Source organism: Melanostigma gelatinosum, assembly GCF_949748355.1.
Source record: "Melanostigma gelatinosum genome assembly, chromosome: 12".
Classification (NCBI taxonomy): Eukaryota; Metazoa; Chordata; class Actinopteri; order Perciformes; family Zoarcidae; genus Melanostigma; species Melanostigma gelatinosum.
In genome coordinates this window covers 7,364,753-7,389,781 of record NC_136645.1, presented here as the reverse complement: position 1 = coordinate 7,389,781, position 25,029 = coordinate 7,364,753, and the positions used below count along the sequence as shown (strand labels likewise).

General features: G+C 43.4%; 2 protein-coding genes across 6 annotated transcripts in view; one reads left to right on the top strand and one right to left on the bottom strand.

Moving 5' to 3' along the window:
- Positions 1-654: 654 nt before the first annotated feature.
- On the bottom strand, positions 655-15,057 carry LOC306785486 (pleckstrin homology domain-containing family A member 1-like). 3 transcript variants are annotated; one of them, XR_013772417.1, is made up of 13 exons: positions 14,984-15,057; positions 11,289-11,518; positions 10,355-10,411; positions 10,193-10,238; positions 7,919-8,016; positions 7,387-7,518; positions 6,996-7,130; positions 6,576-6,644; positions 5,916-5,980; positions 5,721-5,784; positions 5,528-5,617; positions 2,136-2,573; positions 655-2,044 (listed from the first exon to the last, which is right to left on the bottom strand). XR_013772417.1 is itself a non-coding variant. In XM_079279892.1 (13 exons), the coding sequence occupies exons 2-13, from the start codon at positions 11,427-11,429 to the stop codon at positions 2,339-2,341; spliced, it is 1,206 nt and encodes a 401-aa protein (XP_079136018.1). In that variant the 5' UTR covers positions 11,430-11,518; positions 14,984-15,057; the 3' UTR covers positions 2,204-2,338. The 3 variants fall into 3 exon arrangements, 2 of the variants coding, with proteins under 2 accessions (XP_079136017.1, XP_079136018.1); XM_079279892.1 differs by lacking the exon at positions 655-2,044 and adding an exon at positions 4,370-4,443 and having other exon boundaries at positions 2,204-2,573; XM_079279891.1 differs by having other exon boundaries at positions 655-2,573.
- A 1,816-nt stretch (positions 15,058-16,873) lies between these two features.
- Positions 16,874-25,029, top strand: part of phactr2 (phosphatase and actin regulator 2) — a gene marked incomplete at its 5' end in the record, with an annotated part of 36,357 nt that continues 28,201 nt past the window's right edge. For all 3 annotated transcript variants that reach the window (XR_013772418.1, XM_079279896.1, XM_079279894.1), the window contains one exon: positions 16,874-17,009. Coding sequence is in view for 2 of the 3 variants with exons in the window: in XM_079279896.1 (XP_079136022.1) it covers positions 16,874-17,009 (136 nt within the window). The remainder of the gene's footprint in view (positions 17,010-25,029) is intronic.

Below are 25,029 nucleotides of genomic sequence, written 5' to 3'. Positions count from 1 at the left end.
AAGGACAGACAAACATCATGTCCTGTGTTTTTTGATTCATTCATGTTGTGCCCTAGCCGCAATTACAGTGACAGATTTATTTTACTTTGTTTGCGCCCTCTCGAGAGCCAGTGTATAGTTTGTCCATTATGAGCTACTGTAGAAACATGGTGGAGTCCGTGAAGAGGACAACAACACAACTATTCTTAGTTTCAGGTCACACACTAATGAAAACAGTTATGAATAATATATTCCATTTCTGCTAATAGATCCCCCGAAATGCTACACACTGGCCCTTTAATGTGTTGTAAAGATGTAAATGTCGAGTACAGCAGGACAGTCTAATTTATTTTTGAATGTTTTTAAACGAGTGTCCAACAACACTAATTGTTTTGCATGCTTATTGCTTACAGTAAATGAGATCATGTATTTCTGTTCATCGGTCACTCTGCTCTCATTCTAGTAGATGGTTTGAACCAGTAGAATTTATTTCCATTCTGATAACTAAATCATTGTATCGTTGATGAATGCTTGACTTGTGCAGCACGTCAATGGAAGTGAAGCAGAGTGAAGTGTTTCCCTCTCACCACCAGAGGGCAGAGGCAGCCGTGATGAGCGGACCGGCATTTATACCAAATAATCAAACCTTTCCTCCAGTGAGACTAAAGCTCAGACTAATTGTGCACATTTTCAGTGTTTATTTCTTTCAAGTCATCCACATAATAAATAGACAATTCAAACCAATTACACCGGACTGAAAAGGGGTGAAATTGCTCGACTTGGTTGGGCTGAAAGGAAGCAGGCACTTAAAAAAAACATTAGTGTATTATTTATCAGGACTACAGACATTTTTAAATAAAACCATGAGGCAGCTGCCTGCTGCTGGGTCGGCTACACAGGTACACAGAATCAAACATCTAAAAGCATATACCGGTAAAAGATAACGCTGCTGCTCTATTCTGCAAACACAGAGGCCATAGATAAAAACTAAAAACAGAAAGACAATCTGAGGAATCATTAAAATGTTAACATGCAACGGAAGTGTCTGAGCTTAAATGTTCACAGATTGTTTTCTTTTGTTAAACGATGATTCATACAGTACTCTAAACAATGATCTGCAGGTTTCGTTAACTCATCTGAGCCAGTTATTACCCAAATCTATCAGCACATGAAGCTCATCTATACCTGACAGAGCACTATTGTTGAAGTTTTATTACTGTGAATTACAAAATGCACACAAGCGTACTCCTTGTTTACTTCCCACGTCATCCAGTCACAACAGTGAGTGCACAGAGTCTGGTATGTTGAAATATAGCACGAAAAATAAGCAAATTTAGGATGTGAAGGGACGCTTTACCAGCAACTGTGAATATTTAAATACTATTCATTGTAGATGTACATGTAAGCTACTAGTAGTGAACTTCAGTCAACTGACATCACACTGAGGATGCTTTATTTTATTTAACCCTCCGATCTATTAAAAATAACGAGAAAAGGGCTGCAATACATTTGTTCTTGCATTATTATACACATTGGGTCACATACAAATGTTTTGAATTGAACAGTCCTGGATCTTTGAATTACAATTTGCATGAGTCAAAATATGATCTCAGACTCGGCTTGCCCCACATCTCTATCGCTGGCCAACAACAGCAGACAAATCCAGGCGAACAATAGTGAGTGTGCGAACGGCCCACACAGGTAAATTAGCAGATAAGTGCGGTGATGAAAAGCCAGTCCTCAGTTTGAACTCTCAGACAAAAGGAAATGTTTGCAACCTTTAAAGTCCCCTTACCTTCTTGGCACAAAGTGGTTTACAAAAATCCTCCGTCACCTCGTTGTGCCTGTGCAGGTTAAAACAAAGCTCTGGCACTGAACTCTAATCAGCACAACTTCACTAGAATTTTGTAGTTTTGTTTGACAACATCAACTCTTAGTAAATAAATACATCATTGTAAATGCGACAGCAGGCGGAGGGGAGGGGGGGGGGGGGGGTGAAGACCGGGTCGTCTTTGGCACACGAGTGCAGTTCAGTGGCGGTGACCCAACTTTTATCTTTAGCACACTGACGGAGGAGCTCAAAACTCGAGTTGCATATATTGTCTTCTGCCAACAGCTTTGGTATGAAAACAAATAGCTGCCCCGGTTTTTTCAACACCATCACATCACGCGCACGGCTTCCTCTTTAAATCCCCGTTAATGTTCTAAATGTCCAGTTCAACGGCTCAGACCTCGCTCACTGGCAGGTCGGCGTCATCCAGGTCCACGGGGGGTTCGGGCATGTGGGGCTCAAAGCTGCTCCGTCTTCGCCACGGGGACTCCTCGGCGTTATCGATGGTGGTCCCGGGCGGGTCGCGGGTCACTTTGCCAGGCGCGTCGTCTCCTGCAGGGACAGGCGTGCTGGCGTGCGGCTGTGACTGGGCCGTGGCAGCAGGCTCATGAAGTGCTCGCTGTCCCACGCCAGGCTGCGGGCGTGTACCGCACGTGACAGCAGCCCCCCACTCTGGGTAGCATGGTGGCATGGCAGATATGGGCGAGCGAGGGGCGGGGGGGCCCGCGGGGCTGCGGTAGAAAGTGGAGCGGTCGCCGCGGTCCTGCAGCAGAAAAACAGAGGGAGAGGACACAAAGAGAGAAGAGCGAGACGACGAGAGTGGCTGTTAGTAAGCAAAGTGAAACCCTGACGTGTGCAGCGTATTTGAAGGGGACCAAAAGTGAGAGTTACAGACTTGGTATTAGCACCAGCGTGTGGAGCCGTATGCAGAGTAGGTACTGAAGGTTGAAGGTGCGGAAGAATGTAGCATTGCTAAAGAGGGGAGATGGTAGTAGCAGTAGAGGGAGGAGTGGTAGTAGTGTCAGCAGGTTTTAGTTTTGGTAGTCTCAACAGGTTGCAGTGGAGGAGCAGAGTGCCTTAGGAAGCAGTGGTTGGTTGTTGCTCATTATTTCACAGCTTTTCATTGTCAGATTTCAATCTCTGAAACACAAAACAGACGAATGGAAAAGAAAGAAAAAACACGCAGCAGAGAAAGTGAAAGCAACGAGGGGTTTGCCGCTGAGCAGTCGGTGAAATGTTGCTTGAGAGAAACATCCCAACTATAAAGAAAAGACTAATAACTAATAACTAATAACTGCCTCGACTTCCAAGATACTGTATCTGGACACAGTTTGTGCCACAGAAGCACAATGACACCCTGTGACTTTGCAGGCCTGTTCAAATTCTGATCTGTAGATCCACGTAGGCTGAACAAGGTTTAAGAAGCAGTTTCCTAACACAAACATGTCTAAAAGTCCCAGAAGGAGCCACACACACGTATCAACAGATGCTTTATGCTGAATCCAAAGCTCCAAAATCAAGCTCATGCTGAGTTTTAGGGGCTGTTATAGGGAGAAATAATACAAAACGCTGAAGACATCCTCTTAGCCCCTTGTATACTTGATTAGCTCTGACAAACCAAAATATTCATATGCAAACCAACACACTGCTTTGAAAACTAAAAGGTTTGTGACTCTGGACATGTGGATTTCAGCGTTGGCGAGTCCTCAATTCAAAGCCGTTTAGCACAGAAAACGGTATCGGTAGTCAACATGGAAACAAGTATCTTATTATTGTGTGTATCATCAGGAAGAGAGAAAAAACAAAAACATACAGGCAGCGAACAGGAGGGAAGAGGAGAGACAAGCAGGATGTCACACATCTAAGACAGGTACACAGCTGCAGCAGACTGCAGAGATAACGGAGCACGAAGGGAAGAGAAACAGAAGGTGTGAAAGACACATGTACGCAGTAATACAGACAAGATAGAAACAGGCTCACGGTACTCACAGCTCAGCTGCTCATGTATGTGCATGGATTCTACATCAAATGCATTACACTGAAGCATCATAAATAATGGTGAGGACAGGTGGAAGCTCTGCAGGTGAAGCTATAAGGGAGGGAGGGAGTCATTCTGTATAGAAATATTACTAATTAGCATTTGTACAACTTGAGGTGTTCTTGTTTTCGGCTGCCGTGCCCCGTGGGCGACGGTCATCACATGCGAGAGAAGCTAAAATCAAGCACACCTCAAGTCTTCAGCACCGTCTGAGCGCACCGAATGAAGTTTAAAAGTGACAGCGCAGCAAGAAAGAAAAGGAAAGGAAAATGGAGGAGGAGAAGTGGATGAGGGAAGCAGCGAGGACGAGGTCATGAAGGGGAGGAGCGCGTGTTGGGTTATCACAGCCATACATGGTGGTTGGTTCTGAGGAAATAAAGAAGCATCAGATATGCCGGAAGATCCGATCTGCTCTCAAAAGGTCTACAACCACAGAGGGCCAGCCAGTGAGTGGAAAACAGTAGTACAAAAAAAAGGTGAACTTATAGTTTAAAAGGGGGGATTTAGAGGAGCTGACATACGTGCTGCTGCACTCCCCGATTCGAGACGTATACCTCTGTATACAAGGGTTCGACAGCCGTCTGGCCTGCCGCATCTGCAACAACACAGTGCAAAGCAGTATTAGAGCAGATGGGCTGTCGGCCCACAGGGAGGAGGAGGAGGTGGAGAGAATGTGACAAAGAAAGGAAAATAGAGGAGAGAGAGAAGGGTCACAGAAGAGGAAAGGGGGGGGGAAACAAGCTACACAGAGAGAAAGACACAGGGGGGAGGAGAGGAGGGAACTGTAGAGAAACCGACAGCGCAGTGGTGTTGAGGATAATTCCAGTCCAACCAGAAGGGGCCGACTGCGTCAGAGGACCCTCTCTCCTCTGCAGTCGGGACTATGGAGCTGGTTTACGTCTCACCTGCTCCAGTCTGGCTGCCTGTCTCTGTGCATGCAGGCTGCGGATTTGGCCGAATCAAGCGGTTCTAATCTTAATCTTCTCACACAGATGTGTTGGTCTGTGCGAGTACACCAGTCCGTCATCACGAGCTAAATGATGACTTATGTACTGACGTCCTACTTTAGTTATAAATCTGTGTAAGGGAGCCCGGCGGCTCAGGGCGTTAAGGCGCTAAACAAAAAACCCACAATGTCCCCAGTTTGCATCCAGCTGGGGACATTTGTCCCCCCCCCCCCCCGTCCCCTCATTTCCTGTCATCTGTTGATTCCCGAATAAAAAGCATGACATGGTCAACAACAAAACAAATCCGTGTTTTGCTGCTGGGTGGTGACGAGGAGGAATGAGGAAAATGCAGAACAGGCTGTGCCAAGTTCTATGTAAATACAGGCTGTAGAGTTAGAATAATCCATATAATCATTTCCTTGCGGCCTGGTAGGAAATGTCCTCAGGCCCGGTGCCGGTCCACGGGTTGGGAGTTCGCAACTATTGGTGCAGAGTACACAAAGTAGGATTTAGCTTCATCAACCTACCTTCAAACTAGCGTTTCTGCTACTCTGCATCTGCTTGAGATGAAGTCAAAAGGGAACAGTCTCCTCTCACCACCTGATGGTACTCAGTCAGTAAGTCTCCAGTCATTTCCCTTGTTCACAGGTACATTTGAGGTCTCCAGTCAGATTCAAGTCTACTTATGACTTGAATCCATACTATGGCGACACTGTAGTGTAATATACATACTGTGGCAGCAGACCTCCCAGGCCCCCGCTGGGCCACAATGGCCCCGGAGACGGCTTTAATCCAGCTGTGCATCTCCTCTTGGCTGTCCGCCTAGTGGAGACAAACGTAAAAGGACAAAAGACAAGAGAGTGAGACGGTTGGTAGACATGGAGACGAGCGAGAGAGCCATCACAGGGTTTGTGAAGGACCCTACCTGTATGTAGAAGGTCCTGGATGTGGTGACGACTTCAAACAGATTATCTCTCATCATGATGTCACTACAACAAGAGTGGAAAAGAAGTCAGATCGTATTTATCTCACCTATATCAGGAGAGATAAACACAATCCTCCTGGACTAAAGATGTTTTTGTTTTTGTGGAATGTGAAAATGCTGGGACACGTTAAATACCTCTGTTTGCACCCATGGACTTTGTGAACTTCCTTCAGCGGGATCATTCTCAGCGGCTCTTTCTCCTAAAAGTTAAGGAAAACAACAGCGAACACTTAAAGAAGCCCAAACTTAACAACCGAAACACACAAGATAAATGTTTCCGTATGTATGTATGTCTAAAAAAAGATGCCGTCTTGCAGAGTTTTTCAGTTTCGTAGAGACAGAACTTCAGTCACAAGTAGCAGACTGCAAACTAAAACTGTGGTAGTTAGAACTTTCTTGACCCGGCCATTTGATACAGCAGACAGAGAGTCTGTGTCCTTGGGGCCTGTTGATAGCCAAATAGACAGATAGAGCTGTCACATAAGGGCAGACACGGACAAGGACAGGGTATGAGACGTGCAGAATTATCCTGAGGACAGTGTGTGTGTGTGTGCGCCTGCGTGTGTGTAAGGAAGGCCAGGGGGGGAACAAGGCATGCCAGGACGTGTGAAGTGAAAGCATAGAATTCCACAAGACGGGAGATAAAGCATGTTAGAACTCGGGACAGTGTGTGTGTGTTGTTACTCTGCCTCAGACTGTGGGGGGTGAATCCAGTCCACACACATCATCAATACATTTAAAAAAATTAAAAAACAAACATAAAAGGCTTCACATAACTTAATTTAAGTGAATTACCAAATCTGACTTGAAGTAGCTCATTGAGTTTTCCTCCAGAAGAAAATATCGCCGTTTCCAGTTCCTCATCTGGAGAGGAAAAAGGGAAAAGATGTTCAGACCTTTTGTCAAATGTGTGTGTGTGTGTATGTATGTTTTTTTTTTTGAGGGGGAAGTTAATTATCCTTGGGAATCTCTAAACAGAATTGAACACACACTGAATTGCATTTTAAGAATCGCAATTCCTTCCGTGTTGATGAACTTTCAACCCGCCCCCACACAGCGGCCGGTACCCGCCCCCACACAGCGGCCGGTACCCGCCCCCACACAGCGGCCGGTACCCGCCCCCACACAGCGGCCGGTAGCCGCCCCCACACAGCGGCCGGTACCCGCCCCCACACAGCGGCCGGTACCCGCCCCCACACAGCGGCCGGTTCCCACCACAGCTCCCTGCTTGACGCAGTAGCCCGACTTGATGACGGTGTGCTCCTGACTCGGCCTGCCCAGGAAGTAGGGCAGCTGGCTGTGGGACCGATGCATGGCCTCACGCTCCATTCTGCCTGCACCATCGTCATGCTGGAGGGTAAAGGAAGCCGGAAATATTATTACAAAAATATGTCCGCCACAATCCATGTCGGGTAGAATTGTTAGTTAAAGCAAAAGTAGTTTGGGAAAATATTACTATAGATGAAAAACTGAAAGTACTAAAGAAGTACTGTGGGAGTATTCATAGCTTAAGTTACGTTTTTCTAAATAACATGCATTTAGCAGTTATGTGCACGCATGTAAACACAGTACGTCGTGCAGTACGTGTGTGTGTGTGTGTGTGTACCTGGGTCTGGGTGACGATGGGGACTCCTCCAATGATCTCTGTCTTATAGGAGACTTGTTTCTTGGGCCCTACGACATCCGGTAAAGCCTTCTGGTTCTCTGCATTCTGCTGCCCATCAGACAACTTTGGCACCTTAGGAAAAACCACACACACCAGACAATTCTTTATTAAACACACAAATAATAAACAGACATACACATTTTGTGGAATAGCGCTTTAGGATGGTAAATACTCCTTTTCTCAATAGATATAATCAAGTCTGTAACCTTTAACACATTTAATATAATTTTCTTTTTGGATAATTAAGGCCTCATGGAGAACAATGGAAACAGTCCTTTATCCCAGGACTCAATACAGCATCCTGTTAGTCAGGCTCTGACTCACTCCTATCTAGTGTCTTGGCAGACCAGTCATTCACTTCTACAGAAAAGGAAGAAATAAAAGCGATCAAACATCAGCCGAAAAGAACAGATTAGTACGGATGACTCAGGGATGGTGTGTGTGTGTGTGTGTGTGTGTGCGCGTGTCTTACGGTGATCTTGGTGGCTTTATTGAGAGCGTTGACCCAGTCCACCAGGTCCTGCTGATCATTGGCCTGCAGGAAGAACTTCCTCATCCCAGCATTGATGACTAATGGTTGATTAAAAAGAGAGCAGTGGGAACAGTTCAATGGGTGAAAGTATTTTCAGACACCACTGTATTCGCTACACTACATCATCCGATTCATCCTGTGTTCCACACGAGTCGCACGCAAAAAAGCACTAGAACTAAGGAAGCACTATGAGGTGGGTGTTGACTAATTGGACTTTTGGTCCGTCTTGAATAGAAGACATGGCCGAGTGTCAGCAGAACGGAACCGCTGCCACAGATTTCTCTGGAAGTGAAAGAGACTCTCCCGGCAGCATTCCCTCGGCATGTGGAGGATGACCCAGCTGCCTCAGTCTGCCACCACCTACCCACTTCTCACCATGACAGCGGCCCATGGGCTACGAACCACTAAATATTGCCCGCCCATGTGAACATGCGCAAACCCCATTTTTCCCCCAATCACAAAGAAAATGTTGTGTCAAATGCTGATTAGCTATGGATCAGGATTTAGGAGCTGAAAGAATCTCTCTCTCTCTCTCTCTCTCTCTCTCTCTAATCCTTCAATTATGCAGCTCAAACCATCCCTGTGTCTCATGTGTTTCCTTTTGACACCATGGGAATGAATTACATTAAAGCTGGTGAATCTGGCGGGGGCGAGCCGTAAAAGCCACTGGGAGCTCAAAGTCTGTGTCACAATGACGGTCATTCTTCCTAGTTTGGTCCGGCTCTTAAGACACACGCAATACCTCGCTTTCCCTGTTTTTCTTCCACTTTTCTGTAAATAAATCTGCCCGTCTGGTCTCATTTAATCTTCAGATGTGTCCACTGTGTGTTTGGTAACCTGCTTGGTGGTGGTCTCTGGTGGGCACTGGGAAGACAAGAGGCGGAGTATCAGATCTGACTCATAGCTACACATCATAGAACAATTTATGCATCCAAGCACCAAAGTTCACACGAACACACCGCTCTTGATCTCTTTCCCCAACCCAGACACGCACAAGGAACCGCCCCGTACCCACCATCCAATCACAGACAAGCATCCACTGTCTTACTGTAAAAAGATCTGTAGTGCGACGCCGATTTGCCTAACTTCATCACCCGATGTTTCTCGTTGCTAGATGCAGGAGGATTCGTAGATATTCGCAAGAACATGTGGCACACAAACGGTAGTTTAAAAATAACTCCCTGCATCTCTGAATCAGGTTCCGATTAGGATGCAGGCATCCTGTCGAAAACCTCAACAAGGCAACTGGTGCGCCCACACAGTCCGACACACTCAGTCACGGTAGTCGACACGCTAGTATTTCCTGCTATTGAAGAGGATGGAGAGGGGGCTAGTACACAATAACAGGGAATGGAGGTTTACTACCAAATAACCTGATGATGGTTCCTATTTACTCACAACAATTTTTCTTTACCGTCTTGACCGCATAGGGAGAAACGACAAGGACAAAATGTCGAGATCAAACAATATCTTTGTTTCTAAATATCCACGAGTAGGACATGGGTCATGGCCAGATGGGGCTAAACCGACACAGACTACTTCTTTACAAGCGAAACCCGACCCTAAGGTTCAGCATGTTACAGAGCACATGTGTTTCGACATTAGTTGATGCACCACTGTAGCAGAAGAAGAACACAAGCTGATGTAAACAAGGAAAGTTTCAAACTTGTGGGGTGGGGAACGCGCTCGACATGCTTGAAATGCAACTTGACAAACAGAAACTCAGACCATCAACCGCCGTGGTCGCCTGCATCTTTGCGAGTTGGCTAAACAGACAGTCTTGAAGAAGGCCCGCCGGGTCAATGGCGGAGAACGTATGTGGAGAGCAACGCTTGACCAGGTGTAAAGGGCAGAGCAGGACAGCAAACATTCCTCCCGGAGGTTACACGAAGTGTACTCAGCTTAGTCAACATGTGATTAAGCACACCGTCACTGCTGATGTTTGCAAAGCACTGCAGGCGAGTTCTATACTCGAACATGATGTACGCTTATTTGACAAGTTTGGTTATCGTTTCATATGATTCATACCGTCAATACTATTCAACACACAGCTACTCCATGCCAGAATAAAACAAATGATTTAAACGGTAAAAAGGTTTGAGGAATCCCTGAAATATTTATTTTCTCACTCCTCCAGTAAACGATCAAACTAGTATTCTAATGCGGAGACATTTCAAGTCGATAGCTCGTCTGTGACGATCCTCGTTTTCTTACCGAAGCAGAATTCCGCCTTAGGCCTCAGCTTGGTGGCGTCGCTGACCTAAAGGAGGACAAAGCTCACAATTGTCAGCTTCCCAGTTCAAGCGAACACTGTAAGTGGTTTCTATTGATGCAGAATCGTTTAGTGTCAAGACAAGCGTCGGTGGTTCTTCTCACCATAGAGATGTAGGTGAGCTTGAGGGAGCCCACGCAGTCTGTACCAACCGGCAGGTTCTGTGAGAGAAGAAGAAGAATATTGTATGCAGGCAACCATGAACCATATTAATAAGGCGGGAGCCATAGCTGTGGATTAACGACAGAGTAAAATGCGGTGGGAGAGTGAAGTCAATATTACACAGTTAGGACATAGCGTTGTGCACTCCATGATAGCTGCTCTGCTTCTGAAACTACGGGATCCAGATTTAACATCATTAAAATTTAAGCTTTTTCAATCTATAAAAAGAAAGAGACTTACTGAATTATTAAAAATTTCTCCTGCACTACACGATGTATGAATAGTTCATGTAACAGTGCACTTGAAAATGCAGCAACTCCAAACCAGCACGATGAACAAACTAAGAGGAGACGGTAATAACTGTGACACCAAGGGTCACGGAGCACAAAATCATGGCCACTGTGGTCAAAAGCAAATATGAGCGCTCACCACACGGGATTATCTAGACCACTGGAAGATTTAAAAAAAAAAACATAATCCCAGGATTAGAGTTTAACTCCGAGTTCATTCAAATGTCTGCCGGTACCTAAAATACGTACCCAACCATCAGCCCTTAATATGGGCCTGACTGCCTTCAGCTAGAATTACATAATACACGTTCTCCCATCCTCGCATGTCTGGCGATGGAAACATTTAGCCTGTACTTAGTTTGGTGTCCATAATGAATGATGACAGCTTAGCTAGAAGTGGCCTGCAGTTACTCTGCCGTTGCATGAGAGCTGATCATTCACACTGTTCGCTAACTACGGTTAGTTGGCATGCCTGTAAATTGTCACATTTTTCCGTCAACACATTAAACATTAGCCCGTGCAGTTACCTGGTGGGATCTGTTCTAGAAAACAAAGCTAAGAGCTAAGCTAACACTGTGTCATTTACCTGTGGGTTGTCCATGAACCACACCAAGCTTCCCTGCTGCGTGTCCAGAATGAAGTAACGACGCAGGAACTTGCCACTGCTCTCGTTCTCCTCTATGTCCAGGAAGCCACAGTTGCGGTTCTGTCGGTCCACGTAAGGCATCTCGCCGCCGGGACATTCCCTGGCCTGCTGGGGCCGGGAGTGGAGAGGAGAAAGGGGAAAAGCGGGAACCGGGGGAGAAAAAAAAAATCCTGAAGGAGAGAGAAAAAAAAAAAAGAGAGCGAAGTGTTTGGAGGGAGGAAGTAAATGTCTTTGTGGTGGAGCCTTGCTAGCGTGGCCCGCTCTCTCTCACTCGACTGTATCGCTGGTCTCTCTGCCACCTGGAGCTCAGTAGGCTACAGCCTGCCAGGGAGATCATGTGACACTAACCACAACCCCGCCTTTATCCTTTTATGTCAGCCTCACCCACTCTCTCCCCCCCCCCCCCCCGAGTCCCTCTTTTTCTCGCGCTACCCACCGTCACTCTCTCTTCCTCACCCACCCTGGAGTGCTCTCTTTTCTCCCTCTTCGTTTGCAGTCCTCTCCTCTCTCTCTCTCTGTGTGCTATCGCCTCCCAACTGCTCTCTCTCGCTCTCTCTCTCATCCAATTTGGCAAGCCTCTGGCCAACCCCTTCTATTCCCTCCCTCCGTCCACAGCTGAGCACCCACTTGTGCATGGTCAAAAAGAAATTTAAAAAAAACACGCCACAGAGCTCGGCCATGTTCCACACAAAGGAACAACACAAACGCCCTTCGGAGCTGCGCGGGAGAGAATGTGCAATGTTTAACCTGCTGAGGTTCCACACAACCCTGAAAACCTGCATGCAACAAAATAAGTAAATGATTACGGTGCATCCGTTTAGTCCTATACGAGTGTGAATGCTCGCATGTCAATGTCAAACGCCTGTGTGGGTGGCGGCAGCATTACTGTAGGCATATTGTCGCATTAGTCTGTTTAAGCCGCTGTCCTTTTGGACGGAGCCTGAAATATGTGATTGAGATGAGTCTTTGGAAAGCAAAAGATAAAGACGCTCTTTCTCCGGGACATTATGAGCGCTGTGTGGGTGGCTCGAGGGCCACGCGGGGACAAAAGGCCTGCTTGTTGGGCATGGACTCTGAGCTGAGAGCGTCTCAGTTAGCCCCCCTGCATCCACCCGAGTCATCACAGGCACGAGAAAAAGGAGCAACACTGTCAGAGGAGACTGTCTGAGCACGACACAAATAGGGATTGTTATGAGGGAGAGAGAGAGACGTCTCTGTTGAGTTTAGTGATCCTGGAAAAAAGAGGTGATGCGCACAAGTTCATCTGCATTTCAGTGATGCAGAACAGATGTCAGAAATAATGCAAACCAGCATCCCAACAAGGTGAACAGTCAGGCAACCGTGTACGCTGCTGAGACTTTTAGTTTTCATTCGTGTGGAACAATAAGTATACTAACTATAGTAAGACCCATACTGGACTTTTGAGGTTGATAGCAATACTGATATTATATCAAATCTGGTGGAAATATATCGGCCAATATTCATTTTTCACATAAACACAGAACATTAAGAAACATTTTTAAAAAGGATCACGGGGAACATTTTAAGTGGCTAAAATCTATATTTTTATAACAATATGAAAACATTGTGACGATGTGAAATAGGTCGCACACATTGATGAACGTACAGAGAATTACGACCTGAATAAACAGATTCCCTATTTTAATGAGCTTATGTGAGTTTCAGCTCATGTTTAGCTGTCCGACCCGCAACTTTACTATTTTGGTTTTATAACTCTGCTGTTTATCGTAAAAAAAAGCACGAAAAATAAACCCCTGTACACTATCCGCTCAGCACCAAACGGCCATTAGCGACGAGCTGTTTAACATCGTGGAGCGTTTATCAGCTGAAGAGACAGATATTTCCCTCAGGAGACCAAGAACAGAGCTTTAAATACAGGACTTACATTCGACAGGTGGCCAGAAGTACGAGTCCAAATGAATGATAATGTTACTCAGTAACAGCTGGATGTGTAAATAATCAACTGTTCGCGAACAGGTTCACTGCATCAGCTTGGAAGTTGATCATCCAGACATATTCTGTACGGCTATATATATATATATATATATATATATATATATATATATATATATATATATATATATATATATATATATATATATAGCGCTCACCCATAAACATGACGTGGATGTTTTTAACTCAACTAGTTCCTAATCGAAGGTGAACATTGTTGTCTGGCTGATGGACATGACTGTATGTACCACAGGGTTGGCTTTGACTCGAAATTAAATAAGAAATTGACAATAAAATGTATTGCAATCTTATCTGACTATACTGTTTATTTGCACAACTTTTGCATTTATTTTAACGCATATATTACCATTAGATTACAGTCTCATTACTTGTGTAACCGGTCCATTGTGTCGAGGACAAATACACACAGTACAGCCTCTGTTTGAGTAGTCTAGGTAGCACATCTGGGTTTCTGAAGCCAGGATATGATTGTCTAAAATGCTCAAATACATAACCAGGAAACTAAAAACAGATCATTGCCAGGATACTAGTACAAAGGCTGCTCATGACTGGGTTACAGAGCCAACAAAATAAATGAGAACATGCAAAGACAAGCAAATATGAGGTCTAACTCTGACTTCGTCGAAGTCGACTTCCTCCTGGGTCAAACGTTCCCACGGTAAACTCACTCTTTACATTCGCCACAAGGCTTTGTCCACATCAGATGGCGGCCAACTGGTCACACATGAGGACAAGTCATAAAACAACAGTACGGAGCAGCTGGATAGGCCACAGGATCAATATTCTCTTTACCACGATTTGGACTACTTGCTGTGTCATTGAAAAGCCACACAACAGCTGTGAATACCTGTGGAGCAGAAAGCCTAGATCTTGTTTAAATGTCCTAACGTACCTAACAAATCACTAATCTAGGCGTTGAGATCAGATTGCATTGTGCACTACAGTAGTTAGGCAAAAGAAAATCCTTTTTGAGAAAAACCATTGGAAGTGAACCTGAAGCAATTTTAGGGACTAAACTAATTGGCTCCCTGCAGGTCAAAGGTGGGACAGGTCATTCAGGTTCAGCTGAAAATAGTCATTTCTGGTCAGAATCTTGCACATACGGCCAGCGGGGTTGACAGGCTTTGGCCTTCACAGTTACTCAGGCAGGGTCCCGTTCACCACAGCGATATGCTAGTGAGGGTTTTAGTATTTGCAGAGCAGGACACGAATGTAGATGCTCACTAGGTTAATGATAACTAGTGACACTGAGCGTGTGTCTCGGGTTACTAAAAAACAAACTACTTAACCGACGAGCTACAAAATTACACGCGGGATAACGTTAAAACAACGTGTTACTTTTGCGATTCACAAACGGCTAACGTTCCAGCTAGCTAGCTAACGTCAGATCACCACGACCCGCTGACAACATTTCAGTTAGCGGCATCAGCGACTCTGGCCTGAAGCTATAACTGGCAGATACGGGCTCAGGTTAGCCTGCTATTAGCAGCTACTTCACACCACTAACTTATAATAAAACGATTCACACAAAACATTGAACTTAATGTAACCACCTAAAAACGGCCACTGGTGTATTGTTGAACCTGCTAGCAACAAGAGCGCTTTACGAACTCTTGTTAAACGTTACGGGGTGACCTTACCCGAGTCTGTAACGGCTACTCTCAATGGGTGTTGCTGGGTCTGTCCTCTCTGCCTCAGCCCATCTCCACTGATCCAGGAGCTGCTGCTGCTGCTGCTGCTGGTGAGTGTGGGTGGAGCAAAGATTGTATATAATGAAGATGATCCCTCTGTAGTGAAAAAACAAAACGTGGTTGTTAGTAGTTCAGACAAGACAGACAGATAGATTTATGAATCCAAAAGAATAAGAGTAAAAAATATTGATTATAAAAATGCACAGTATATACAATAAAAATAACAGAGTAAAAAATATGAAATGCACAATATATACAATGAAATATAATAATATTAAATGAACTAGCTAAACAGTAGTGCAAAGTTAAATGCATCATTCGTTCTTTTTGTTTTGCACACACTGTCATTCCTCTATGTATTGTACTGCGTTGCATACACATGGGACACATGGACAATAAAGTCTCTCTTATCTTATCTTAATTTTTTACAATAGGCCAAGTGCAAACAAAACAAAATCTGCTGCTAAAGGGCAGTGATGCATAAAAGTATACATAGGCTACACCTTTTAAAGAAAAAAATATATATATTTATTGTCAGTTCTGCAACTGGAAACATGATTGTGTGGAAGATATTGTTCAAGGATGCTCAATATGGATTATGCTGCGGAAATGTTTTGGACATTTTTCTGCTTTTTTTTCCTTCCAACATAGAGTCGACTGCCTAGTTCAGCTCCATTAGCTGAAACAACAGTCGATTACAGATCAATCCATACAAACAGCAACTGAGCCACATTGTTAAAAAATACTTAACATAAAAGACTCACAAATAGTACTTTAGCACGAAGCAGTACCGATAACTGCCAGCATGTGTGATGCATCAATGTGGTTTAAAGCCACATGACACAAGCCTAGTATTAAGTTTGGATTCAGGCCTGTTGGCCTGTATTAAAAAACAACAACAATCATGATAAATAACAGAAAAAAAAGCTCTGGATGTTAACATATGTTCCTTAATTGTTCTAACTCTTTCTGGTGCCCGGAAAAGGAGATAGGAGTGAGAGCTTCTTCCTTTGAATCACCTCTACTGTAGGTGTAAAGTCTGAAGCATCAGAGCAGCATGTCTGCACCGGATAGTGGTGTTTAGCGACATCTAGCGTTTCAAAGCTGCAGCTGCAGGTCTGTCTATTTTCAATCGCACGTGGGCGTTTTGTCATTGCGTAACATTCATTTTTAACTAAGGAAGTATCACTTCAAGGAAGCAAACTTTTTCGTGTCGATCTACATGATGTCAAGATCATCTCGTTACTACTGCTGTTGCTCTGTCTGTTTTTATTTCCTACAGAGAATGTAAGCACTGCATCCAGAGGCTTAAATAAATACTTTGTTTTTATTGGGGAACAGCTGAGGAGTTCCTGAAGATAATGCCATGACATTAATGAAAAACCTTTCTAATCATTATTAATAGAATAAGTATTAATATTAATATTAATAACTAATAATACTTTATTATTATTTTCAGTTTTCAGTCACAGTTTGGTTAGGTTTAGGCAACAAAACTACTTCAGGTTTAGCAACAATATACATATGCCACATTAGACATACAGTATCTAATGTGTGCCTGGGTCATACAATGAGCATGCAGCCACCAATACCTTTCACAAGTCCTGACTTTGTCGTCAGATCACATTTCAAAGTCAACCTGTCTTTCAGGGACGATGGGCGGTAACAAACACACACACACACACACACACACACACTTTTTGTCTGCTGCAGAAGAACAGATTGAGCGGGAGGAGTGACAGGCAGACTGCTGCTGATGTTAATGAGGGTCACATGAGGGTTTCCCCCCCCCATGTCTTCTTGACACTGTGCATCTGCGGGCTGATAGAGGAGGTGAAGATGGAAGAGGAGGGGGACTCCCACCCGGCGATGAAGCACTTTTCTCTGCTGTGGCCTCTCCCCAGGCACCGCTCCCTCAGTGACACCTCCGGATTTCGCTCCAGAATGCTGTTCAGGCTCCGGGGATCCCGCTCAGGTAGGATAAACAACAAAAACAAACGACGAGTCCAACCTGTAACCTGATGCTGATGTTGTGTTCCTTTAAATTCAAATTCCTTTTCAGCTGAGATATCAGAACTGAACCACCTGTCTTTCCTTGCCAATATAAAATGTCTCTGATTACTTTTGGTGCAGCAAGTTGTACTAGTTGTTCTTGGCCAGACAGCATCTCTAATAAAACATCTGTGGCTTCCTGCTCTCCTACACAGAGACACGTCCTCTTCCTCTCACATTTTGTCACACAAAATGTCTTTCTTCACTCAAAATGTACAGTTATCTCTTTTGTTTCATGATTAATTCTTTAACAACACTGAATATCATGCAGTGAGCTCTTTTTCCTTCAAAGGAGACTTTAATATTGAAGTGCATCATCACAAAAAGCAATAATCAATTAATTATTGCATAAATATTGACTCTTCTATTGTGACACACCTACCTAAATCACCAGGCGCCGCACAAGTCCCACAATGGGTTGAATGGAGGAGGTGTGACAGGTGGATTTACAATACTGGCATATCCATCCACTGGTTTGTGAATATCAATAAAGGCGGAGGAATGTTTCAAACAAATCCAAGGTTATTGAAAAGTTCTGATGTAAAATCAAAGTGTACATACAATTTACACGTCAGTGTGTGTGTGAATTAGTTTTAACTCTAACGTTAAGGTTTTTTTCTGTCGGTCAAAATGTTGTTAAAATAACCCTTTCACAGGTATTGTAAGACTTTGGCCACGGTGTTATGCATCCTCAGCGTCTTACTTAAATGTCATTGTCACAGTTTTGCTGCATGAGGCCTTGTTGTATAGTTTCAGTGGTTAGAACAGCTTCCTATCAGCACGTCTTCAGCGTTTAAAGCCTCAAACTCAGCCTGCATTCTCCACCCGACTAACACGCCGACTCTGACTTCTACTGCGGGCATGAAGTTTATTAATGTACTGCTTTTCCATCAGGGCCGCCTTGCCCTGCAGTCTGATTTAGTTTATTATAACATTTCGGTGATATTAGAAGTTGCAGTTATCTTGCTGGTCTTCAGCTGCCACAGGAAGTGTTATGTGTTTGTGGTTAAAGTTGTAATTACAGGAAATGCTCATGAGTGGAGCAGTCAGGAAATTAGAAGTTGTTTATGCCTGTTGTCCGTTTGGATCTTTGAGCTTCATGGTTCAAACTGTCGAAGAGTAACTTAGCTAAACCTGCACATGAAACACTCTATGGATTGTGAGGTGCTTCATGTACAATCCTCATGCTATCCATTTTTATTATAGTTCTATGTATGAATTGAAACGACAATTTTAGATTTCACAATTTAAATTCATTCATTAAAAAAACAATCTATTTACACAAATGTACACATTGTGCTGTATTGTTTGTAAATCAAGCAACAGGGGGAGCTAATTCACCATGTGCATTAAAATGGCACCTCACACATGTGTAACGTGTAACCTGCATTTTTCACATCCATCCCACAGGGTGAAGCTTCAAACGCAGCCAAATGGGGAGAGAGTGAGAGCACGTAATCCTGCTACACGCTAAGCTACAAATATAACAAACAGTATTTCTCCCTGAAAAAATAGTATGTGACTTACAGCACTATTTTTTAAACTTAAAGGGGTGGAGTGTGATGGGATATTTCTCATGCCCAAAGAAAAATGCCCCTGTGGGAAACATGTCCAGCATTAATAGCTGAAGGGAGGGGGTGTCTTTTTCATGTCCATGTCATTTATTTATATTCAGAAAACATGAGACTAAAAATGATTGCAGCCCACAGGCTTGATAACAAATCAACAGTATGTGTTATTTGTTTATGTCCAATAATTTCTTCTCAGGGATATGAAGGACTTGAACTCAATTCACAGATTAACTTTGACCTTTTAAAGCTTGCGCATTGACGTAAACCAATAAGCCCACTTCTAGCAGCAATTTTTAATGCTTTTTTCTATCGCTTTTCTAATATAAGAATATGATACCTTAATGTGTGTCTCCATATAAACTCGAGCACTCACACGCATGCATTTGTGTATGTGTTTGTGAGGAAAAAAAAATCAATTTGGGATAATGTGTAGGCTGAGATGCTCTTTGCTATCTGTTGTAAATAGCATGCTGTCCTCCGGATGGGCGCTGTATCGCTCTTGTAATTACACAGGCAGAGACAAGAAGAAGAGAAGAGAGGGATGAAGACAATAGAGGGTGGGGAAGAGCAGAAACTGGAAGGATGGCCTATTGATCTATTAATACAAAAGAGAACAATAAGGGACAAAAAGAGAAGAGGGAAGAGAGTCAAAGAGGAATTACAGGAAGCAGGTTTTATGGAGAAGAGGAGGCAAAAAGGGTTGCAAGGACAGGATGATTGAGGAGGAGGAGAGGATAGATGAAAGGCTGAACAGAAGAAGAGGACAGCAGAGGAGTGCCAGCTTGCTGGTACACTCTGCGGGTACTCTCCTCAAAATAACATTGATTACAGACCCTTTTAGTCTGCAATAACTACCAGTTAACTGTGATGCAGAGAGCGGCCCTTCCCCCTTCACTGCCCACACACAGTCCATCCTCAGCCACTGTTGTAGCTGCTGTAACAGCCACCGGCAAACACAAAAAGCTTTGGTTAAGGTGTAACTGTTGAAGTAAACTGTTTTTCATGTGAAATTTGCAAATGGCCTCGTTTGCAAAAGCTCGAGATAAACAAACCTGTGCGTGGACGTTCTATGTAACTAACTCGGCTTGTCATCTGAATGATTGAAAACGTTTTTAAATTCATACACAGCAAAGGAATAACACAATTTAAGATTCCAACGGGTATCGAAACAAGATCAAGACTCTTCAGCGATGCTACCGGCTCTGTGAGGTTCGACTACACCTTAATGCTAACATCAGTAGGATAATATGCTCAGTATGACGATGCTCATGTCTTGATGTTTAGCAGGTACAATGTTTGTAACCTTTTCCTTATTAGCACTAAGTACAGCTGAGGCTTATGGGAATGTCATTAGTCTGTATTTGGTCAAAAAAGCAAAGCATTGGATGATGTTTAAATGTTGGCCTGATGATGGAGCTAGAAAAGTTAAGGGATTACCAAAGGTATTACAAATCATCCTGAGGAGCAAATGAACACGTAAACAACCTTTACGTTATTTACCTTATTTGAAGGTTCAAAATCACATCTCGAATAATTCTCCCACATAACTGCCTTTAGCCTCTTTAGTTTGGCCGATTACACACACAGGCTTCAGCAGCAGGAGGTCGAGGTGGATTGATGGCTCGACGAAACAACAGACTCGAACATGTGAAACCGTAGTGAGTTTCCTGTTTCCAACTGACATTTAACAAAGCTTTATTTTAATCGCCAACATTGCCGTCCCCTGACCTTAACCATGTGGTTGTCGACCCTGGTGCCCTAGCACTAACCCTATCAGAGCAGGTGTTTGTGACTGAACTTAACCGACCCTGAACCACAGTGGTGTCGAGTCCTAAAGATGTGTTTCCTTTTCAACAGTGATGTGTAACGGTTCTTCTGAACACCAATTACAAACTGGTTCTATGATCTCATTTGGAGCGCCTGTTGCCCTGAAGCGACACCACATGATTACACTGGCAGCAGACAACAGGTGATTGTGAGACATTAATTACAATTAAGGTGATTGCATGATGAGACACAGCTGTGTCTTAATTTGTGTCGTCTGGGCTCCCTTCAGTGTAGGCCGATATTTCAACAAAACAGACTTTCTTTCTTTTATTTCTCTCTCTTCTTATCACACTCTCGGTGTGATGGTCTCTGCCCGTTCTTTGGGTGGACTGCACGTGTTGTTCTCACATTTAACGGTGAGAAATAAGGGTCTTTTTTCAATACCTTGTGAGGTTTTTTTCCCCCATCTACTTCATTTCTTTTGTGTGCGATCATGTGTGCGTGGGTGGGTGTTGCTGGAGTTGATGAGCCAGTTGTTTTTCTTCTCGCTCGCTGTGAGCAGTTTTGTTGGACCGCAGCGAAACTTTCTCTCACTTTCTCTCACTTTCTCTCCCTCCATCTGTCTGTCAGTAACTCAGTTACTTACACAGCGTTGTTTGAGGCTGTGCAGCGTAACGTTGACACATATTCATCGAGTTCAAGGCTTAGCACATACAGTAAGTGTATGTGCGTAATGGAAATTTAATTAACGCTACCACTGCTGGGTTAATTATCAACAAAGTCAGTGAAACCGAGAGACATGATGGACCAAAGCAGGAAACATAAGTTTGCAGGCTTTTGGATTTTTATACATAAGACAGTCGTGGAGAGGATGAGTTCAAGTGGAAAGGAATAACACAGGAAAACTAAAACATCTACAGTACAACAATGATAATGACAGCAGCTGCTCTTATGTACTCAAGAACATCATGGTTGTGTAGACATAATGTCTTGAATAAAGAACAGGGGGAACAAAATCAACTGTGCTTGATACACATTACAAATAGCAACCTGGTGCTATAGCGCGAGCCAGCGTCAAACAGTTACTGGCATACAGACATATTTACAGTGTGTGATATAAAAACACAACGACAATGACCATCTGTGATTTCTTTATAGCTCTCCTGTCTATCTTAGAGTTTATATTGATTTATTTAGCGTGTGATTGCTGCTGATGCTGGGTTTTTATGATCCAAGGGTTTAATATCTTTTTATCATGGCACAGTCACTGTGGCACCATGGTCTTCAGGTGTGTTCTCCATTCAGCAGTTTGTATTTAAAGACCCTGAAAAACATGGCTTTACATCTTAATTATTTCTCCTCAATATTGAATGTTGTGTTAAAAACATTATTTTATAGACTCAAAAGCCAAACTAATGTGCTTCATCAAGACAGCACAGCACACTTCAAACCAGAAACAAGAGCCTAGAGAAAGTCATGTAAGAAGCTGATTGTATAAATAGTTATATTTTTAACAGTTTTCAGGAGTTACGGTGAAAGAAAACAGCTGATATATTACTGTTTTCATTTCTGATTTTAAATGAATTGTTTACAGTCGATTCTTCTATTCCAGTATGCAAAAATAAATGAAAGGGGAGATATTGTGCACATTTTCAGGTTCATGTTTGTGTTTTGTGCTTCCATTAGAACATGCTTTAATATAAAAAAAAACACGGTATTTGATGTTGGCATTGGTATCAGCTGACAAGGTATGTTTATAAATGGCAGTGGCACGGCCTCCCGACTCACTGTACCTTGCACATGTTTTAAATAAAAACATGAATATATGAACCTGTGTATTATTTGAATAGCTTAGTATTGAATGCACAATAAAGAGGTATGTTTATACATGCCACTAGGCCCATTTAATATAAAACACAATTGTATACAATATATATAGCAGGGGGTCCCTGCTCCATCTCTCTATCAGTTTGGGGGTCCTTGGCCTGAAAAACATTGAAGACCCCTGCTCTAGACACCGAAATGTATGTGCACAATTTTTCATGATATGCTGAATCAATTGGTCAGAAAAAGTGATAAGTCAGTTCATATCATCTTACATTTTCATTTTTTTGGTTTTTGGACGTTTTGTGTGAGGTTTTTTTGTTTGAAATAAGGTTAAAACGAACTTAAAATGAATTCATGTTGAGTAGTTTACAGCAAGAAGCTGTAACATTCAAAAAAATCACTGTAGGCGGCCGTGTCACAGCCAGTGAATCTGTACTTTGGACTTCCATATAACAAACATGTCTTCTGTTTACTCCTTTATATCGTCTTGATAGTGTGAAGTCTGCTCATATCTGCTAACTGCACGAAAAATATAAACGTGAAAGTGCAGCATTGAAAAGTAAACACACTAAACATACAGCATGCTGTGTATTTGATGCATCTCCCTTCTATTGTCCTTCTCTCTTTCTCTCCTGTCCTCTCCCCTACTCTCCTTATTTCCTACATCACTGTGGGACATCAACAGAGGAGGGAGAGCGAAAAAAAAAGAGAAATGAGTGAGACTGGAGCCAGACAGCAGCCAGAGGAAGGAGGAAAAACTTGACGAGCAGGGAGATGGAGATAAACGCAGGAGGAGACACACATATTGGAAAGGGAGAATGAGGAACTGAGATGGAAACAAACATTAACTTTGAATGCTCTTTATTAGAGAGAGGGGAGGCAGGAGGGAGTGATGGAGGGAGGAGGGGCGAGTGAGGAGCAGACAGTGGAGAGAGAGAGGAACTAGACAGCGAGGGGAGAGAGAATAGGAGAAGAAGGGAGACTGTGAGAAAGGGAGGAGGGGGAGTCAGTCGGGGGAGGGAGGGAGGCAGAGTGGTGGTGTGTCCGGAAGAGGCAAGGATCAATTCACACTGCTGATAATATTCCCTGGGTCAAGTCATGGAACATGACGGTGAGTTTTTCTTCTCAAATAATCAGCTGGATCGTTTTCTTTCTGCATGCGTTGACTTTCTGTGTCTGTTTAATGTAACACACGGCGTTATGGACACAGAGACATTATTTCCACCACTTGCTCTTCACTTCCCACACTGTCCTTATTGGTTTGTCACCTGTTAGCTGGAGATTGCTTTAGGTGTACACACACACACACACACACTATAAATTCTCAGCCTGTATTATGTGAGTTGTGAAGCAGCCTGCCTACCGTGTTTAATTTGAAGTTTGCTTCATAAAGTCCACTCGTTAAAATAAAAAGGCAGCATTTCAGCGTCAGTCAGTCAGTGTTGCTAGCTTTGACTGTATGAAAATGAGTATCTGACTTTTGTCAGAGATCATTTGTTTGTCGGGTTGCTTCTTTGTCTTAAATCATGAATCTGAAATAAATCTGTTCCATATATCAATGACAACAACAACAGGGTCATGCATAATGTACAGGAACACTACTTTAAAGGCACTATAGTGATAACACTGTGTGCAATATTAATAAGAAGCTAATGCTGCAAGTAGAACACTTAATAACCTTAAGGTTGGCTATATCGTCACTGAACCAGGCTTCTGGTGTGCCGTGAGGGCCAGTTTTGCTGCTGATATGGTGATGAACACTTACGCGTAACTTTAAAAGCAATTTGTTTTTTTTGTAAGTCAGCCCCACAGTTGCGTTATAACATTGTAGTTTCTTATATGACAAAGAACAAGCAGTGGCAGTAAGTTTATTGTTAATATTTCTGGAGAGGAACGAAAAGGCAGATTCCAGGACGGCTTAACTGGTAGCCATCTTGGGTGCATGAGACTATTCGACGAAATGACAATGATACGTTGGTGCATTGGTTGGTGTCATACTCCGCTGGAGGAGGCAGGCTATATCGGGCCTATGTTATCTAATATAGTTTAATTACAGTTTGCAGAGGTTGTCACATCACAGCTTCTATTTCTTATTCAAGAAAGACAGAAATGTAGGGCAGAGACAATGTTTAGATTCCAGTTGTTGTTGTTATTCTCTGTTGTTGTCTTGGGTAAGTTTTACAGCAATACATCCACTTTAATCCGCGCTCCTTTGTGTGTGTGTGTGTGTGTGTGTGTGTGTGTGTGTGTGTGTGGGTGTGTTTGTCTGTCGTCCTGGGAGCTGAATGGTTACGTGACTAATTATTGCTGTTGTGTGTTTGTGAAACAGCATTTTGCAAGGCAAAGCAGCATCTGTGAGTGTGCACACTTGCATATGCCTGTACTGTGATTTGTGTGTGTGTGCGTGTGTGTGGTTGATCATAATACTCTTCACTCTATTTTCTCAGCTCACTGTTGATCGTGGCACATTTTGTGTGAGTGTGTGTTCAGTAGACAATGTATTTGCATGTGGATATTTGACTTAAGTTATTTCGGCACTTTTGAGAAGTCCGCCTTCAGGGATCCCATTAGGTTTAGATAACTAGCCAACTTGGTTAGGTTTAGGAAAATATCATGGTTTGGGTGAAACACTTCCGGCAGAAAACTCTGAAGGCAAACTTTTCCCATGTGCTTTATTTACAATTGCAGTCTGCACTAACTGGAGACACTGGACACTTTTGTCATGAATACAGTCCTCAACTCTCTGCACAACCACCTCCCGGGCGACTGAATTCACCC

Excerpts from the sequence above, each read along its gene's own strand:
- LOC306785486 (XM_079279891.1), bottom strand. The coding sequence starts at position 11,429 with ATGCCTTACGTGGACCGACAGAACCGCAACTGTGGCTTCCTGGACATA. Across the intron at positions 7,519-7,918 it reads ATAAAGCCACCAAGATCACC|GTGCCAAAGTTGTCTGATGG; the intron begins GTAAGACACGCG and ends GTTTTTCCTAAG. Across the intron at positions 5,785-5,915 it reads GTCCATGGGTGCAAACAGAG|TGACATCATGATGAGAGATA; the intron begins GTATTTAACGTG and ends CTCTTGTTGTAG.